This window comes from Sceloporus occidentalis, unplaced genomic scaffold (assembly GCF_023333645.1).
Source record: "Sceloporus occidentalis isolate IW3139 unplaced genomic scaffold, rSceOcc1.0.p SCAF_1, whole genome shotgun sequence".
Taxonomy (NCBI): domain Eukaryota; kingdom Metazoa; phylum Chordata; class Lepidosauria; order Squamata; family Phrynosomatidae; genus Sceloporus; species Sceloporus occidentalis.
The window spans coordinates 264,539,997-264,557,839 of NW_028316981.1; the positions used below are offsets into that span (position 1 = coordinate 264,539,997).

The following is a 17,843-nucleotide window of genomic DNA, read 5'->3' on the forward strand; positions in this document are numbered from 1 at the left end:
GATAAATAGAGAGAGAAGAGCTAGGAGCTTCAGATCTCAGCATACCTCAGAATTAAATACTGTTTCTTCTTTCTAGTAAAAGTAACCCACTGTGGACTAGCATTATTCCTTTAAAGATTTCTATTACTACTTGCGGCAGCCCTTTGCAGATTCTAGTTCAGCATTTACTAGTTCAGTCAGCTCTCTTCTTCCAAGAGCTTGCAGTCCATGGATTGGATCATCCTCAGATGGCCCCATCATGTTCTCTCCAATAGTGCCATGTGCACACAGCTATGCTGATACAGTTGCATGCACATTGGCTATTGGAAACAACAGGACTTAAGGTCCTAAAGATTTTGCTATCCATGGGGTCTGAGGTCTAAACAGAGCCCTCTTGGATACAAAGAACCAACTGTATAATATTTGATCTTAGTTGTGTTTCTGTTAAGCCAGAAGGCTTTCCCCCGAAAAAGGGAGGGGAAAGTGCAGCCTGTGGCCACATTCAACTCCAAGACTTCATGAATCTCCCTACCAATTTTTAAAATAAATTTGGAATGATTTGGGGCAATTTTTGCACACATACCATGCAGAAAGCCTCCCTGAAAATATCAAATATAATCACATCCCCATAAGCACCCCTGAGCTCCATATTACCCTCAAATACCTGCATTTTTCTCTGTGGTCCCTCTCAAAATGGCAGCAGGAAGGGATGTGGTGTTACTTCTAATTACCATTTTGACAGGGGCTGCAGAAAGAAATGAAGGTATTTTGTCTTGCTGGGGGAGAATGGCACATGGGGGGGGGGAGAGTACAGAGAATAATCCCCTGGCCCCCATACAGTTGCCCACCCCACCTTAGAAATTGCCCTCATGATATTTAGCATAGGCATTGCAAGAAGCTTGTAGCTTGATGTCATATCCTAATTTTACTTTTTGTTTAGAATGACATCAATAAATATACACCTGTTGATGTGGTGTGTTGCCCCCTCCACATTGGGCAGTATGTTACAATAATTTATATTTTATGAGCAACATAAACATTGATTGAAAGTACATTTTAAACATGTATTATTAATTAGAAAATTATTTATATAGTAATATTTCAGTCACTTAAAACATTTTTATATGACTTATGTTTCCTGTTCCCCACAGTGCTGGAAAGCTGTGTATTACCAAAGCTCTTGATCTGACATTATACCTAAAATATGAATGTGAAAATATTCCTGTGCTTCAAGGATTGGATGAACTGATACCTTTGTACAAACTGCTGGAGAAGAGGGATATGAGTAAGACTGAACATCAGTTAAAGGTAATTTAGAGGAGGAGTCCAGATAGCAATGGTACCTGCAGGCTATTCACTCACATGTATAGCTTTGGTGCCAGAAACTTATAAATTTAGCTGTTGCCCATTGTAGAATTAAAACAACAATCAGAAAAGATTGAAGCATCATTATATAATAAGTGGAGTAGACAATATGTAGAGCCACTTAATAGGCAGGTTCCAACGGAAGTGATTAGGAATACAACATAAGCACATAGCAAGGAGGGGAACTGTACAAAGCAGTCAGAAAATCTTATTGAAATTGACCAGAAATTTAGCAGTCGGTGGATTTTACTACACATAGACACACAGGGATAAATCCAGAATTTCCCTTCTGTGACCAAAAGATACCCTTCAGTTCATGGAACTGAATTTAGTGGTGTTAGCTGAGGGAAAGGAGGGATCCAGTGTTGTCTTCTGAGGATATCAAGGCTCTGGGGCACATGTTCATAGGCATAAGAGGTTTCAGGGGGAAATAAAGAAATAATTTCTTTCTCTCCACCAGTGAAAATCCTTTGTATGACCAAGCCAACATTAATAAAATCATTGAAACAATATATTACAAATAGCTGGTTCTTTTAAATCATGGGCTGGAACAGACAGCCCTGAGGGGCGGCTTAAAGCCACCCCTTCTGAAGACAGATTGGGGCTGGCTGAAAAAGGAGTAGATCAACTTCTTTTTTGGCCAGGGAAAAGCCAGCTTTGCCAGCCTTGCTGCAGCCCCATGGAGACTTTATTACGTTCTGGTGGCATGCGGCATGTAAATGCGGTACGGCCAGAGCATCATGAGCAGCCAAGTGGCTTCAAGCTGGCTTCCCAACATCATTAGAACATGATGCCTGGAAGTAGGCTTTTTGGGCTGGCTGCTCTGGATGCACAATGATTTAATATAATGAAATCCTGTCATATAGCAATGTAACTATATGAAGTGGATGAAGAGAGGTCAGCAGAAGATCCTGTTTCTCTAAGGCAGTGTTGTTTTCACGCACACTCAGCCCTTAAGACAAGTTCTGCCAGTTGCCATTTCCTACCAGGTTTTTATACATTCCTTGTCACCCATGGTATTTTGTAAATATAAACCTTACTCTTAGTGAAGTTCATCTGGTAAGTTTCCAATCACAGCAGGCTGACAGGTATAATAAAACTTTGTCCTAACACGTCGTGTAAAGAGCTTACAGAATACGAAATTAAATGTGTTTTAGAATAGTATTCAGGCTAAAGTAACAGCTAACTTGTACATGAAACACCATGGTCAAGTGCACACACAATCTTTCTATTGCTATGAATAGAAGACTTTTGTGTGGGGGTGGGGAATGTATGTGTTTTTCCACCTGCTCTACTAGGTTCTGTCTATTTATAAATTTATTTTTGAGATGAACTGACCATGACAACAGGACTCAAGAATAGTATGGGGTATGTGGTTGTAGTTCTTGCTTCAAAACCTATCTTTTCTCATTTTTTCAAGGCAAAGAAAGAAAGCTAATCTTCCCTCCAGATTCATGAGGGTTAGGAGCAGAGAACCCTCACAAATCCAAAAAATTCACAAATAATTGGGAGGGGGGACTAGTGCGTGCGTGTGTGTTTGTCTTCTGAAACTTCAAAACAGTTCTAGCAAGCTGTTTGAGGTGCTAGAAGGGCAGCGCAGCGCGTGCTGGTCACTTCCTCCTTCAGTTCCTAGATTTGAGAGAGATCCCTGGGCCTCTGTTTAACCTTGGGAACAACGGAAGGAAAGCACGATGGCCGCTTCCTCCTTCAGTCCCAAGGTTTGAGAGATCCCTGGACCTCTCTCAAGCCTTGGGAGCAAAGGAAGAAGGACGCACTGGCTGCTTCCTCCTTTAGTCCCAAGGCTTGAGGAAGCTTAATTATTCTCTAGTCCCTTGCTGTGTGTGTGCACCCTCTTGACTGTTCCCTCCATCCTCGGCTTTTCCCTCACTCACAGGGAAAAAGCCTGGGAGGGATAGAGAGGGAGGAGTGCACGCACACACAGCTAGGGACTCGCGAATAATCAGATCTGGAATCCCAAAGCCATGAATCCAGAGAGACAACTTTACTGTAGGCTAAAACTGTGTGGTTAGAAGCTTTGAATATGTTGAGAGGTGGAACCCTTTTCATTATTGGGGTGGGGGACACATACACACAAAGTGTTGCCCTTTGTGTAGATTACAGTGAGGTAATTATTACACCTCTGATATGTAGGTATGGAAATGCAATAAAGCCAGAGGTCTTACAGTATGTGATTGCATAAGTTTTACTTCAGTCAGAACTGTAGTAGTCAAGGTGGATTCTTCTGCAGGACAGTTTCTGCATTCAAATACTATGGTTATTGAAAACACTTGCTGCTGTAATGTGCTATTTCAGTTTGATTATTAACTATCTTTCTTCCTTGAAATATAGGAATACATGTTCTGACCTGATTTAACACTTTCTCTGAGACCTCTTGCAATGCTCTTTGTTGTGATTTGTTTCTTTATGAATTCAATCTAGGGATACATAGTCAATCTGTTTAAAAACATGATTGATGCACAGTCTTGGGATGATGAAGGCACAATGTCAGAGCGAATACTTCGGAGCACCCTTCTTATGTTTGCTTGTGTGCGCAAGTACCAACCATGTGTGAACAAAGCAAAAGAATATTTTATGAAATGGAAGACATCCAATGGAACTCTAAAGTAAGTGTTTCACTTTTAGCATGTTAGTACTGTATAGCATTCTTAATCTTTACAGGATAAAAGCACACAATGTTATTCCACAGATGCTGTGACCCCAGTTGTTACGTAGCTGTGAAATGGGGGAGAATGATTTGAACATTACCTTCCCAGTAGATCCACAGTGTTGATGTCTTGAAGGGGGTAGTAGTTTGCAGCTGCATCCATAATTTTTTAAAAACAAAATTTAAGATATTCATCAGAATGTAACTTGAAGCCCAATTTGTTCCAGGTTACCCAGTGATATCAAGTTTGCAGTATATGCTGTTGGAACACAGACAGATGAGGGCTGGGACTTCCTTTTCAGCAAATACCAGCTGCCTGAGTTCAGTACTGAAAAGAATGTGATTGAAGCTGTTCTTAGTCTCAGTCAAAATAAAGAAAAGCTGCAGTGGTAAGTACGGAGCAGTATGTTAAAGAAAAACTGAAGAATGTCAGTTATTTTTTTCACTACAGATTTAATGTGTGGAACTTTAACTATATGTAAGTGGAATTTGGGGTTATAACCCACTAATATGTTGTCCATGAGATGCATCAGATAGTTTTGTAAAATATATGTGCAAATAATGCTAGATAAATCAGTTGGAAATAAGATGGTGAGATTGCAGGTGAAATGGAAATTTTGAACACCAATGCTCTGGAGAACTAGTAGAATTATTTGCTGTTACCATCATGTAAATACACAAACATTGACAGATTTGGATTGATAAAAAATCCAACAAAATATCTACTGGGTATTTTATTTTCTTGTGTTCGTTGTTGTTAACTGTTAACTCTGACTCATGGTAACCCTGTGGATGAGACACCCCAAGACCCTTTGTCTTTCACTGATGTGCTCATATCCTGTAAATTTAGATCCATGACTTCTCTAATTGAGTCTGCCCATCTGGCGTGCAGTCTTGCTCTCTTTCTACTACCCTATACCTTTCCTAACATTATTGTATTTTCAAATGTGTTGTGCCCTCTCATGACGTGGCCCAAATACAACAGCCACAATTTGATCATCTTGGCTTCCAGGGGGATTTCAGGCTTAATCTGTTCAAGGATACATTTGTTTGTCTTTTTGGATGTTCATGGTATCCTCAGTATTCTTTTCCAGCACCACATCTCAAATGAGTTTATTTTCTTATCTTCTTTCTTCACTGTGCAGCACTCACATCCTTACATGGTGACGGGAATATAGTGCTTGGACAGTTGTAACTTTAATGTTCAGATGTATGTCTTTGTTCTTTAAGGATATATTGCCTAATTCTTTAATAGCTAACCTTCCCATTCCTAGACTATTGATTTCTTGACCGCAATCTCCATTCTGATCAGTGTGATCCAAGGCATGGGAACTTTTTTATTATTTCTCTTTCCTTATTGTCTAGATTGAATTTGAAGCCACTCCGAGTCCTAGTTTTGAGAAAATGGCAGGTTATAAATATAATAATATAATAATTGAATTTATGTAGCTCTTTTATAGTCGTTATTTTTGTTTTCTTTATAAGCAGCAATCTTGCCTTTGCACTTTCTTCCTTGTCTTTCCTTAATAATTCTTCCAGATCTGTGATTTTTCCTGCTAGAAGTATGGTGTCATCTGCATCTTAGATTGTCGATGTTCCTTGTTCCTATCTTCACTCCTTCGACTCTAACCATACTCTTTGTATATTTTCTACATATAAGTTGAAGAAATAGATTGATAGAATGCAGCCTTGCCTTACCCCTTTACCAGTTGGGAAGCAGTCTAGTTCTCTGTATTGTTCTTACAGTAGCCTCTTGTCCTAAGTATAGATTTCTCATCAAGACTATCAGATGTAGTGGCACTCCCATGTCTTTATGAGTCACCCATAGCTTTTTCTGATATATGCACTGTCAAATGCTTTGCCGTAGTTTATAAAGCACATGATGATTTATTTATTTTTAATCCTTTGGTGCACTCCATTAGCCATTAGTTTGCAATGTGGTCCCTAGTGCCTCTTCCTTTCCTGAATCTCACTTGTACCTCTGGGATTTCTCTCTCCATGTACAGTGCACCCTTGCTTTATGCGGGGATCCGTTCCGGACTCTCTCGCGTAAAACAAATTCCGCGTATGCTCGAGCCCTATTACTTCCTATGGGACGTGCCGCCTCTTCCTCCCTGCACAGCTTTCAGCATATGCTGAAAGCTGCGTAAAGTGTGCCCGCATATGATGCGGGAGCACTGTATGTTTGGAGTTGTATGTTGCAGAATTTTGAGCATAACTGAGCTTGAATGGGATATTAATGCTATGGTTCTATAGTTGCTGCAGACTTTTCTGATTCCCTTTTCATGAATGGGGATGTACAGTGGGCCCTGGGATTTGGTTCCAGGACCCCGTGTGGATAACAAAATCTGTGGATATTCAAGTCCCATTAAATACAATGGCATAGTGAAATGATGCCCCTTATATAAAATGACAAAAAGAAGGTTTGCTTTTTGCAATTTATACATTTTAAAAATATTTTCAAACCGTGGATGCTTGAATCCGTGGATAAAGAATCTGTGGATACGGAGCGCCGACTGTATATTGATCATTTCCAGTCTTTTTAGGTTGTTAGGCTGATCTTTTTTGGTTGTTATAAGAGTCCATAGTTTCTTAAGTAGCTTAACTTGTCATACCATTGACTGATTACAATTGACAAAACAGAAAAACCAGCAATATGTTCTTTTACATTGGAAAATAGGGTACAACATTGTGTTATTAGTGCATTGTTTTTTATTGTCTCTCTTTAACCTGATGGCCATCCCTAAAGTCCTTTTTAAAAAAAATGTAAATCATAAATCTACATGGGGGCAGGCAAAGTTCAGCCCATAGGATGCATATAGCCCCTCAACCCTTTTTCTGCCTCCCAGATTTTCACTTTTTTAAAAGACATTGTGGTTTGTTGGTGAAATTTGATGGCCAGCCACTAAATTCATTCCAGTCAGTGTGAAAGGAACTAAATGTACTATTGCCAATTTAATATTCTGTATCATACTAAATATCCTAGTCAATTTAGTTCTTTTTAGTTAAATATCAAGTCAATATCATATTAAATTAAATTAAGTCAGTTTGAGGTTCATTTATATGTAAATACAATTTGAGGAATTTTATTTAATTTAGTAGTATTGAATTAAGAATAATTTTAATTAATTCCAGCTGTTATTAAATCTACCTTATGTATATATAGCTATTTTTTTCTGTATTCTAAATAAAACCTTAAAAGAAAAGCATACAATGTGTGACCAGCAAGCAGCTGGCAACCTAAAGATGGCCACTGTCCCTGTGGTAGTTGTTCACCTCTATTCTGTACCTGAAAAGTTTGCTATTATTGATGGTTGAATAACATTCAAAATTCTGAACTACTTTGCAATTCTTTCTGCAAAACCACAACAACAACCCTCCATTAAATTGTTATTTATTTCCAATATAGGATTGCACAGTAGATCATTTATAAACACTGGGTTCCAGAAAATGATGTAAATGAGTTGTGAAACTGTATTTATTTCCTCATCAGCTTGGTGTCTTTGGATTTTGATTAGGTTGATGGATCAAGGTTTGCAAGGTGATATTATAAAGACTCAGAATCTTCCTTATATTGTTGTGAGTGTTGGAAGGAATCCTGTTGGTTATCAGTTAGCATGGAAGTTTTTGAAGAAAAATTGGCAGACTCTTGTGAAAAAGTAGGTTCTGTTCTTAAAACTCTTTCAGTACTCTATTGCTATTTTTCTTTAAACCATACAAATATTTATTTAATGTACATATTGCTACTTTGTAGGTTTGAACTTGGTTCGCATTCTATTGCAAACATGATTACTGGAGTAACAAATAAGTATTCCACAAAGGCTCAACTTGCTGATGTATGTATGTCATAATGTCATTTATATGGTTGCATGATTTTATTTTAATTTGGGACAAATATAGACTTTGATTGGTGCTTACATATCCTTAATTCAGTTATAGTAATGTTCTAACTCATTCAGCTGGTCTAAAAAAAATAGCATTATTGGAAGCCAAATCAGGCATTAAAGCTTTAAAATTTTACTCCATCCTGAGATCCCTGGATATAGGGAGGGATATAGGTATTCTAATAAATGATTAATTGCTGACAGTAAGAATAGATTTCTCTCATTGAATCAGAGCTAGGATTTTGGAAAGCAGAGAATGTAATTAAGAATTAGCTAACTACTAGGAAGCAGAATAGCAGAGCACAGCTGCTGCCTGTTAGTACTATTGCAAAAGTGAGCAAAACCAGAGAGAAGTGAGGCAAATATAATTTAATAGACTGATGATCCACAAATTAATGATTTGAAAGTCACCGGTTGGTTATCTTGAAGGGTCTTGGAACCCAAACAGCAAAATGAGTAATTGTTATTCAAGTGAAGGATAAATAATCTGTGCTATGTTCCATGGTTTTTTTTTAATTTTGAAGTAAAAAAAGGCTGTTGGGAAGCACTTTAGTTCAATAAAGGATATGGATGTGTTATTTCTTTATCTTTCTTTAAGCAAGAATTTCTTATGGAAGTTCTGTCAGTGCAGCAACTGCACAATCAGGATGCAGCCTCATCTGTTCCTTTTCAGTTCTTGTAGTTCTCCTGTGCCTTCAAGTTGTTTTCTGATTACTATCACAGGGTTTTCTTAGCTAGGTTTGTTCAGGGAGAGTTTGCTTTTTCCCTCCTCTGAGGCAGTGTGATTTGCCAAAGGTCACCCAGTAGACTGATCAGGTAATTGGTCTCCAGAGCCATAGTCCAATGCTCAAAACATGCTGTCTGTCAAATCCTACTACAAGTAACAGTAATAATGCAAGAATGAATTGTAGTAATTGTTTTAAATCCACAGGTTAAAAATTACTTTGGATCTCTGGACAAAAAAAGTTTAGAGCTTCGTGCTGTCCAACAAGCCATAGAAACGATTGAAGAAAACATCCATTGGATGGATAAGAACCTTGAAAAAATCATGAAATGGTTACAGACCAATAGTAATGTGTGAAATTTGTGTGTGACCTACTTTCAAGATTAAGAAATGTAAGTTCTGAAACACATGAAACATGTTGCCTACAAACTAAATTAATATAAAATTCTGAAAATAAGATAGTTGGATAACTTAATGCAAATATTTATGTTTATTCTAGTGATGCAAGTCAGAGCCTATAAATATATTTTAAAAGGCAAGAACATAGCATTAACAGCTTGTGTACATGGGACATATACACTCATTCCTCCGCATTTGCGGCTTTAACTTTTACAAATTTGTTTATTCACAGATTTGATTAATATGTTCTCTCTAGGAATATCTAGGTCCTCCAGCGCAACTCTATGGTTATCTTTAACCAAAAGTCACACTGAAGGACCTAGAGATTCCTAGAAAGAACACTCCACTAGGCATTTGTAGCTCCTCCAGCACAATTCTATAGTCAGTGTCTGGCAGATGTTGACCACAGTTGCACTGGAGTAGACATTCCTAGAAAGGTGTTATCTCAGATAAAAACGCAGTTTTTTTGTTATCTGTGGTTTTCCCACATTCACAGGGGTCCTGTGCTCCTAACCACAGCAAATGGGGAGGGACGAGTGTACTTACAACAGTCACTAAATTTTTCATTGCAACTGCAACGACCATTTGGAATGGAGTTATCTCTATGCAAATTGCCTCTATAGACATACTTCAGTTGAGCTCATTGGTAGCCGGTATTTTAAAATACATTTGCAGGAGCCTCAGATAAAACAAAACAGGATTTACCAATGCTAGACTTTGAAAGCAACATGGAACTTCCACTCAAAATGAGATCTAGGGCTTATGTGGACAGGAATGATAAGATTATCATGGATTGAAGCAATGTCTGGGCTCACAGCCATAGATAAATCAGATGTTTTTGCTTCCAATGTCAGTTTAGCATTATATGCCAAGCTGAAAAAACTAAGGTTAGTCTTTACTGTGGTTTACTGATAGTTTATGGAACTAACATCTGTAAAACAAGAGAGTTACATTTTTCATTTTGCACAGAGTGTTCAACTGGAGTATTCTGAGAACAGAAGGAAAGGTTTGTAGTCTCTTCATGGGCACAAAATTATCCTTTGCTTGATAGTAGTGATCAATATAATCAATCAGTACTATTGTGAAGTTGAATGCTTTCATGGCCAGCATCCATGGTTTTTTGTGGGTTTTTCAGGCTATGTGGCCATATTCTAGAAGATTTTCTTCCTGCTGTTTCTAGAAGATGCCAGCCACAGATGCTGCCAAAATGTCAGGAAGAAAATCTTCTAGAACATGGCCACATATCCCGAAAAACCCACAAAAAACAATCAGTACTATTCATTATTGGTTGTTTTCCTTTCTGGAAAAAGGTGCCAGTATAAAAGTGTAATATTTCCAGCCCAGTATGCTGCAAAACTTAGAATGGGAAATTATTAAGGAAAAATTATACACAGACACAAGTGAATGAGAACTCTTATATCAGTACAAAGTCAGAACTGATCAAGTATATGCTAGTTGTTGAGTGAAATCCACAAGAATAATCAAAAGGTGGATGCCCTTCATTACACAAACACTTTCTTCTTTGCTAATATTCTTCTGATCTTCCAAAACCTGCAAACTCTGCCTATAGATACTGATATTTTCCTTTTATAATGTTTTCATGTTAAAGGGAAAGGAAGAATGGTATTGCTCAAAGAGATTGCCTTTGGACATACTTTTGAGATCTGAATGTTAGATTACTAATCATTCTTCCAGGTCTTCTTTGTGTGGTTTACTTGACAGCGCTTCTCTGCAGTTAGCTATCCCATTTTCGCAGATGGCAAAACAGAGATGTGAAGAAGTTGCATGTCTAAAATCATTTGCTAGAGCTTGGTAGAGATGGTACTACAACCGAAGTTGAAACATTCATACCCAAATGACTATCCAAACAGCAATTGTTCTTCACCACCCCATTGCCCACATCTCAATCAGAGAGCTGTATGAACTTTATACTGTAATTAGAGAGTCAAGTGTGATTTGGATTTGTGTTATAATCAGTATTTTAGGCAATTGGGGTATACAGCTTAACTCCCGGACAGCAGAAGCCAGTCACTTTTAAAACAAGTTTAACTAATTTATTTTTGCAAAATTGGTGTAATCATGGAGAAGAACTGGATTTTAACTGCATAGTTTAAATACAAAAAAAAATGTACACATAGAATCATAGAGTTGGAAGAGGCCGCAAGGGCCATCCAGTCCAACCCCCTGCTATGCAGGAAATCTAAACCAAAGCATCCCCAACAGAAATACGGTTGTTAAGTATTGTGCACACAGAACTGCATGTAAATGCTTGATTAAACAAGTGCACATGCAGCAATATTGTTTGCTGGATGGGTTATGTGTATAACTGTGAAATGGGCTGAGACAAAGGAAATATGCTGGATTTGAATAAATTTGTCTGCCTTTCTAACAGAAAGGCTAAATATTGTTTGTACACAATTGTGCCAACAATAATGATGCGTTAGCGAAAACCAAGGTTTTAATTACAAGTTAATTCATTCCAAAAACTTTATTAGTATGACACAGAATTTCAGTACAGACTGTCAAATACAGTACTGTATTAACATTATAAATTCTCAAGGACAATGTGAATTCTGATTTTCCTAAGGATGGATGATGCAATCCATGGAGAACATCTCCCATCCTTGCTCCTTTTGAAATAAACAAAAGCCATAGCACAAAATGACATTGTCTTGTGTTCACCCCAATGCAGATGAAAAGGGCTTGCAAGGTAATATTGCTGGCCCGTATATCAAACAGCAAGAAAGCTCGTTTGACCATTTTACCAAATAAAGAATAACACCACATCCCACAAGTCAAGGGTGGCGTGCTACTCAGATTCGGTACTAGAGCCACAATTCCTCTCACTGCAAGGAATATAAAGGTGAAAAAAGATAAATTAGGTAGATTTGAACATGCATTTCAGCCAAATTACCTCCAAATGTATTCTGTGCATATACATCAGGAAGAAGCTGCTCTGTGTCTTCTGAATATCTGGGGTTGGATCTATACCAGTGTACTTGTAGGAAGATATATGTTATTGCTGGACTTCTATATGATATTTTGTCCACCAAAGAGTGCTAACCTGATCCTTCCACAGTTTCACTATCCTTTAGTAGTTCTGATGCACTATTATATTCTTATTGGAAGCCATTAGCAGGGAAAGCTAAGTTCACCGAAGATGGTGACAGGAAACACTCTAGTTTAAAAAATGAAAATACTAATGGCACTTGTTCATGTTCAATACTATACTGTAAGGAGCCAAAGACAAGAAATGATAGTCTATTCTGTTTCTTCTTCGGAATCTTGCAAAATGGGTACTCCCTTCACCATTCTCCCAAAGGCATACCCAATGACCTAAATAGGCAGATAATAAGCCAGTTCGTTGCATTCCAGAATGTTTAAAGCAGTGCTAGGTGCTTATAGACCTCTGATTGTTATTGGATTGACAATTTGCACTAGCCCTTCCCATCAGCTGTGTAGCAAAACCAACAGCAGTTGCATTCCCATGTCTGGAGGGCCATCAGTTGCCAACTGCTGCTTTAAACTATAAATTATACTAAGTATATAGAAAGAGTGAGCAAGTGCACACAGATTTCGTGAATTCACTGAGATTTACAGGCACTATGTGAAGATTATGTGCAAAATTGCAGATTGTTTCATTGCTATTAAATTTATAGGAAATACATTTCTTACAAATATAAAGCATCCTTTCCATCTCAGAGCTGAAGAAAATTACAAAAAAAGGACAGTAAAATAAATGACTAGAAAAAAGTTAGTTCATCCTTGGAAATAGCAAAAAGTGCATAGCATGCCAAAATATCCAGATACCACGATATGAAAACCACTCAGGAGACTATCTTGCTTCTGCAAAATAGCTTTTGTTCAAGTGCAGCTATCCATCAGCAAAATGAAGACTCTTTACACTGCTGGAGATAAAGAGAGAAAGATGGAGAAAACAGGCTTAGGATAGTACAAAGGGCTTGCTTCATAGAATAGACTTCATCAGGTGAAACACAGAACAGTTTCAAATAGATGAATGAAAATATCCAAGTAAAGCACAAACAAATATGTTACACATGTTAACCATTTGGTGAGAATATCCACATCAGTTCATCTTGAACATGAGCTGCTCCACTAATGACTGATTTCCTCAGGTGGAAAAGCAGGCACTATAACCACACTATTGTTCGTTTTGTTTTTAAAGGAACTAGGGGCTGCAGGTGAACCATACAACAGCAATAAATCCCAAAGAATGCTGATGCTATAGATGTCTGTTCATCCTCTAGGGCAGGGACAAGATACCTGTGGGACTCCAGATATTGTCTCCATTAATCCCAGCCAATACGACCAGTGTTGGGAGTTTTAACACAAGATCATGGAACATCACAGGTTCCTTGATCCCTGCTCTAAGGATATCTTGTGTATGTACACAGCTGCCTTCTATATAAATGTAAATCAACCCAGTTCTGTCTTGTTCTGTTTCGCATGATGTGCATTTGGGATTGGAATCATGTAGCCCTCCAGATATTGCTGGACTGCAACTTCTACCACCTGTCACCACTGGCTGTGCTTATTAGGGCTTGTGGAAACTGCAATTCTTCAACGTCTGGAGGGATGTGTGATTCCTTTGTTGTGTGCCTTCATGTCAGGTAACTCTTAAGGCAACTTATCACAACATTTTCTGTGGCAATATTTGTTCAAAGGAGGTTTGGTTTTGTCTTCCTCTGAGGCTGAGAGAATGTGACTTATCCAAGGCCATTCAGTGGGTCTCCATGGCACGCAGAGATTTCAAACTTGGTCTCCAGATTCAACACTCAAACCGTTACATATCGCATGTAATTCCTACACAACCTATATGCTTGGTTTTAAAATATGTTCTTGGCTGGCCAGATTTTCTTTTGTGAATATTTTGTCAAATTTAGTTTTTACATTTGGCAAAACTAAAATGCATGCATCTTCTGTGTGACAGTTAAACTACAGAAAAACATTGTGTAAAAATCAATTGAAAGGCACTGTTACCTTAAAAAATTGAACTGGACTTAGAAAACACATTTGGAATAATAATTTAAAAAGGAAGTAATTCTGTTTTAAACAAAAACAAACAAATCATCATAAATGGCAGGAATCAAATGAAATAATGCAAGTTGCTCTTCCCCCAAGCTCTGTTTTTTCCCCTAAAGCTCTAAAATGCAAGTTTAAAAATTGGCTTTTCTAAGTTACCCATTTTTTCTAAACCTTTCTTACATAATGGAAGGATCTGTGCGCATGTGCACACACATACTATGAGCAGCTTAATAATTCTTACCTGGTAACATTTAACTCTTTTTTTGTTTCTCAGATTTTGCACTGGAAGACTGCTCTTTTGCCTTGCAGGGACAAAACAACAAGATTACGAGTTGGAATTTTCAGTTCATACAATGAATGTTAGCTATTTATCCAATCAGTTAAACAAAGCTTGAAATTCTTGCATTTGTTAAGAATAAGTGAGAGTGCAGCTTTTGACAAGATGTATGTTTTACACTCACATTTGATATCATAAAGGATTTGTTTCCCATCCAAACTATGCCCTCCTGATACAGCTTGTTGGCAATATCACAGATCAAATATCCATGTATCAGTCAACATCACCTTGGAAACATTATATGCATATGTGCAACTGGTCTTGAAACTGTGGCCCTCCAGACTGAATTAACTGACAACTACCATCATTCCTGAAAACTAGCCATGCTGGTTAGGGCTGACTGGAAGTAAAGGTCAAGAATAACTGGAGAACTATTGGTTCTAAATCCCTGCTTTTCTCCATTCACCCAAATATGTGATTAGTAACAACAATGCTGATTTAATATTTAAAAGCTGAATTGATCATATAAAACTTAGGGCACTGATGTGAAAATATAGCATAATTGTAAGAAGAGCCAAGAAAAGTGAAAGTAGATTGTTTCAATTTACAGTGAAATAACTAACACTGGATGAAAGGTATCGTAATACAAACTAGTATACATGTGCTTCTACTAGAAGAAAATCATACACATTTTGATTTCTATATTCCTCTTCCTTTGATATCCACATAATGTTTTACACATTATGAATTCTATGTGCCACTGTCCAATTGGTATTTCCACCTTCATCAAGCTGGGCACACCAACAGCTTTGCAGAGGTAATCACTGTGCCATTTTTTAAAAGGACAAAATCATGACTTCTAAGCTGTAGTAGAAAAATGCCTAGGCACTGGAAGACAGAAATTTTTAAAATAACCCAGGTTCATTAAATGGTCTGTGATTGATTCAACTACACTGTGCAATTTCCTTTTTCTATTTTTTTATATTACCTTTTTAGAGGATTTTGGTTTCTTTTCATCCTTTCTAGTTGGTTTAGATGTGGTGGTATCTTTTGTTTTTTCATCCTACACCCAAGGTAAAAAAAAAAGGACTTTAGTATACAAATGTTTAGATTGAAATACAACTTACGCTAATACTTTGGGAAATACTTGTTTCCAGAAAAGGGTTACTAAGCTACGATCCACCAAAAAATGTGAAAAATTCTGGGGGTACCGATACTTGTTGAGTTTGAGAACAGAACATTCTCTGGACAATACAGAGGAGCAATCCACAATCCTTTGGGTTATATCACTTCCTACCAGTTCTGGAGGTAGGCGGCAAGAAACAGAGTGGGTAGACGGAGTCACCTAATTCAACAGAATGAAAATGGCCTTGTAGCTCCTGCCTTGGGAAATTCCTATAGACATGGTGCATTTTTTTAATATACTGGAATCCTCATTGGTGGTCAGAAAACATTAGGTCATGCAATGCAAATTTTTATGGTTGTTTTGGGGTGGGCAAGTGTCCCCCAGAATTCAAAAAAAATATGATCTCTTTCTTTGATAAAATTAGCAGCTTGGTAAATGAAGGAAATGCTGTGGATACAGTATATCATGATTTCAGTAAGGCCTTTGACAAGGTTTCTCATGACATTCTTGCAAACAAGCTTGTAAAATGTGGGCTACACAAGGCAACTGTTACATGGGTTTGTAACTAGTTGACCAGCCGAACTCAAAGGGTGCTCCTTTTCATCCTGGAGAGAAGTGACCAGTGGGGTCCCACAGGGTTCTGTCCTGGGCCCAGTGTGATTCAACATCTTTATCAATGACGTGGAGGACAAAATTGGGGGCATACTTATCAAATTTGCAGATTACACCAAATTAGGAGGAATAACTAATACTCCAGAGGACAGGAACAAAATTCAAAATGACCTGAATAGACTAGAAAGCTGGGCCAAAGCTGACAAAATGAAATTCAACACAAGAGAAATGTAAGGTACTGCACTTAGAGCGGAAAAATGAAATGCACAGATATAGGATGGGGGACACCTGGCAGAATGAAACTACATGTGAAAGGGATCTAGGAGTCCAAGTAGACCACAAGTTGAACATGAGTCAAAAGTGCGACACAGCAGCTAAAAAGGACAATGCAATTTTAGGCTGCATCAATAGAAGTATAGTGTCTAGATCAAGAGAAGTAATAGTGCCAATGTATTCTGCTTTGGTCAGACCCCACCTGGAATATTGTGTCCAGTTCTGGGCACCACAATTCAAAAAGGACCTTGAGAAACTGGAGTGCGTCCAAAGGAGGGTGACTAAAATGGTGAAGGGTCTGGAAACCATGTTCTATGAGGAACGACTTAGGGATCTGGGGATGTTTAGCCTGGAGAAAAGAAGGTTAAGAGCTAGTATGATAGCCCTATTTAAATATTTGAAGGGATGTCATATTGAGGAGGGAGCAAGCTTGTTTTCTGCTGCTCCAGAGAACAGAACCTGGAACAATGGATGCAAGCTACAGTAAAAGAGATTCCACCTCAGCATTAGGAGGAACTTCCTGACAGTAAGGGCTGTTTGACAGTGGAACACACTCCCTCGGAGTGTAGTGGAGTCTCCTTCCTTAGAGGTCTTTAAACAGAGGCTGGATGGCCATTTGTCGGGGATGCTTTGATTGAGATTTCCTGCATGGCAGGGGGGTTGGACTGGATGGCCCTTGTGGTCTCTTCCAACTCTATGATTCTAGGTACAAAGGGATACACACACACACACACAGTTGTCCCTCCATATTCGCTAGGGTTAGGGGAACAAGGCCCCCGTGAATATGGAAAAAGCACAAATAACAAAAACACTGTTTTTACCTGAGAGGACACCTCTCTAGGAATCTCTAGGTCCTCCAGTGCAACTCTGTGGTCAATGTCCAACATACACTGACCATAGAATGGCACTGGAGTAGCTACAATTGGTCTTTCAGTGCAACTTTTAGTTAACGTTGACCACAGAGTTGCACTGGAGGACCTAGACAGTCCTAGAGAGAACACATTAATGAAATCCGTGAATAATCAAATCCGCAAATATCAAATCCGCAAATATGGAGGGATGACTGTATATATATATATATATATATATATATATATATATATCCCAGACAACTGTGGACTGCTCCTCTGTGCATCCAAGAATGGCAGTGAGCACCTAATTTACTACAGGCTCAATTTGTAGATGTTTAAATTGAGGTATTTTCTGTTCATCTGAAAAATAGCCTAGTTGAACTAATTTTATAGTGTATTGGAGGGAGAGGTAAATACACACTGCTTTATGTAACAGATATGTTAGCATTCAAGTGATCAAAGAGACAGTTCCAGAAATAGCCCCATGCTTCAGACAGCTTTATTGTGCGAAAAGGTTTTTTTTAAATGTAAGAGAGCTGACTATTAGGACTGCATGCATGAGGTATATGCCAAGAACAGTTAAGATCAAAGAAACATGAAAAATAGCTGATCACTGTTCATGTCAAATGAGGAGACAAGCTT

At 38.1% G+C, this 17,843-nt stretch overlaps 2 protein-coding genes across 11 annotated transcripts in view; one reads left to right on the forward strand and one right to left on the reverse strand.

Moving 5' to 3' along the window:
- Positions 1-17,843, forward strand: part of ERAP1 (endoplasmic reticulum aminopeptidase 1) — a 46,747-nt gene that overhangs the window by 21,734 nt on the left and 7,170 nt on the right. For 5 of the 6 annotated variants that reach the window (XM_089492864.1, XM_089492856.1, XM_089492862.1 and 2 more), the window contains exons 14-20: positions 1,131-1,287; positions 3,784-3,968; positions 4,237-4,398; positions 7,528-7,668; positions 7,764-7,845; positions 8,825-9,009; positions 14,337-15,292. In XM_089492864.1, the coding sequence (XP_089348990.1) occupies positions 1,131-1,287; positions 3,784-3,968; positions 4,237-4,398; positions 7,528-7,668; positions 7,764-7,845; positions 8,825-8,974 (877 nt within the window). In that variant the 3' untranslated portion in view covers positions 8,975-9,009; positions 14,337-15,292. Of the gene's footprint in view, positions 1-1,130; positions 1,288-3,783; positions 3,969-4,236; positions 4,399-7,527; positions 7,669-7,763; positions 7,846-8,824; positions 9,010-14,336; positions 15,293-17,843 lie in introns of those variants that run through there. The other variant, XM_089492839.1, reaches the window with a different exon arrangement.
- CAST (calpastatin) overlaps positions 11,057-17,843 on the reverse strand; it is a 90,042-nt gene continuing 83,255 nt past the window's right edge. For all 5 annotated transcript variants that reach the window (XM_089492891.1, XM_089492878.1, XM_089492869.1 and 2 more), the window contains 3 exons: positions 15,328-15,402; positions 14,304-14,364; positions 11,057-12,924 (listed from right to left, as the gene is read on the reverse strand). In XM_089492891.1, coding sequence (XP_089349017.1) covers positions 14,314-14,364; positions 15,328-15,402 — 126 coding nt within the window. In that variant the 3' untranslated portion in view covers positions 11,057-12,924; positions 14,304-14,313. The remainder of the gene's footprint in view (positions 12,925-14,303; positions 14,365-15,327; positions 15,403-17,843) is intronic.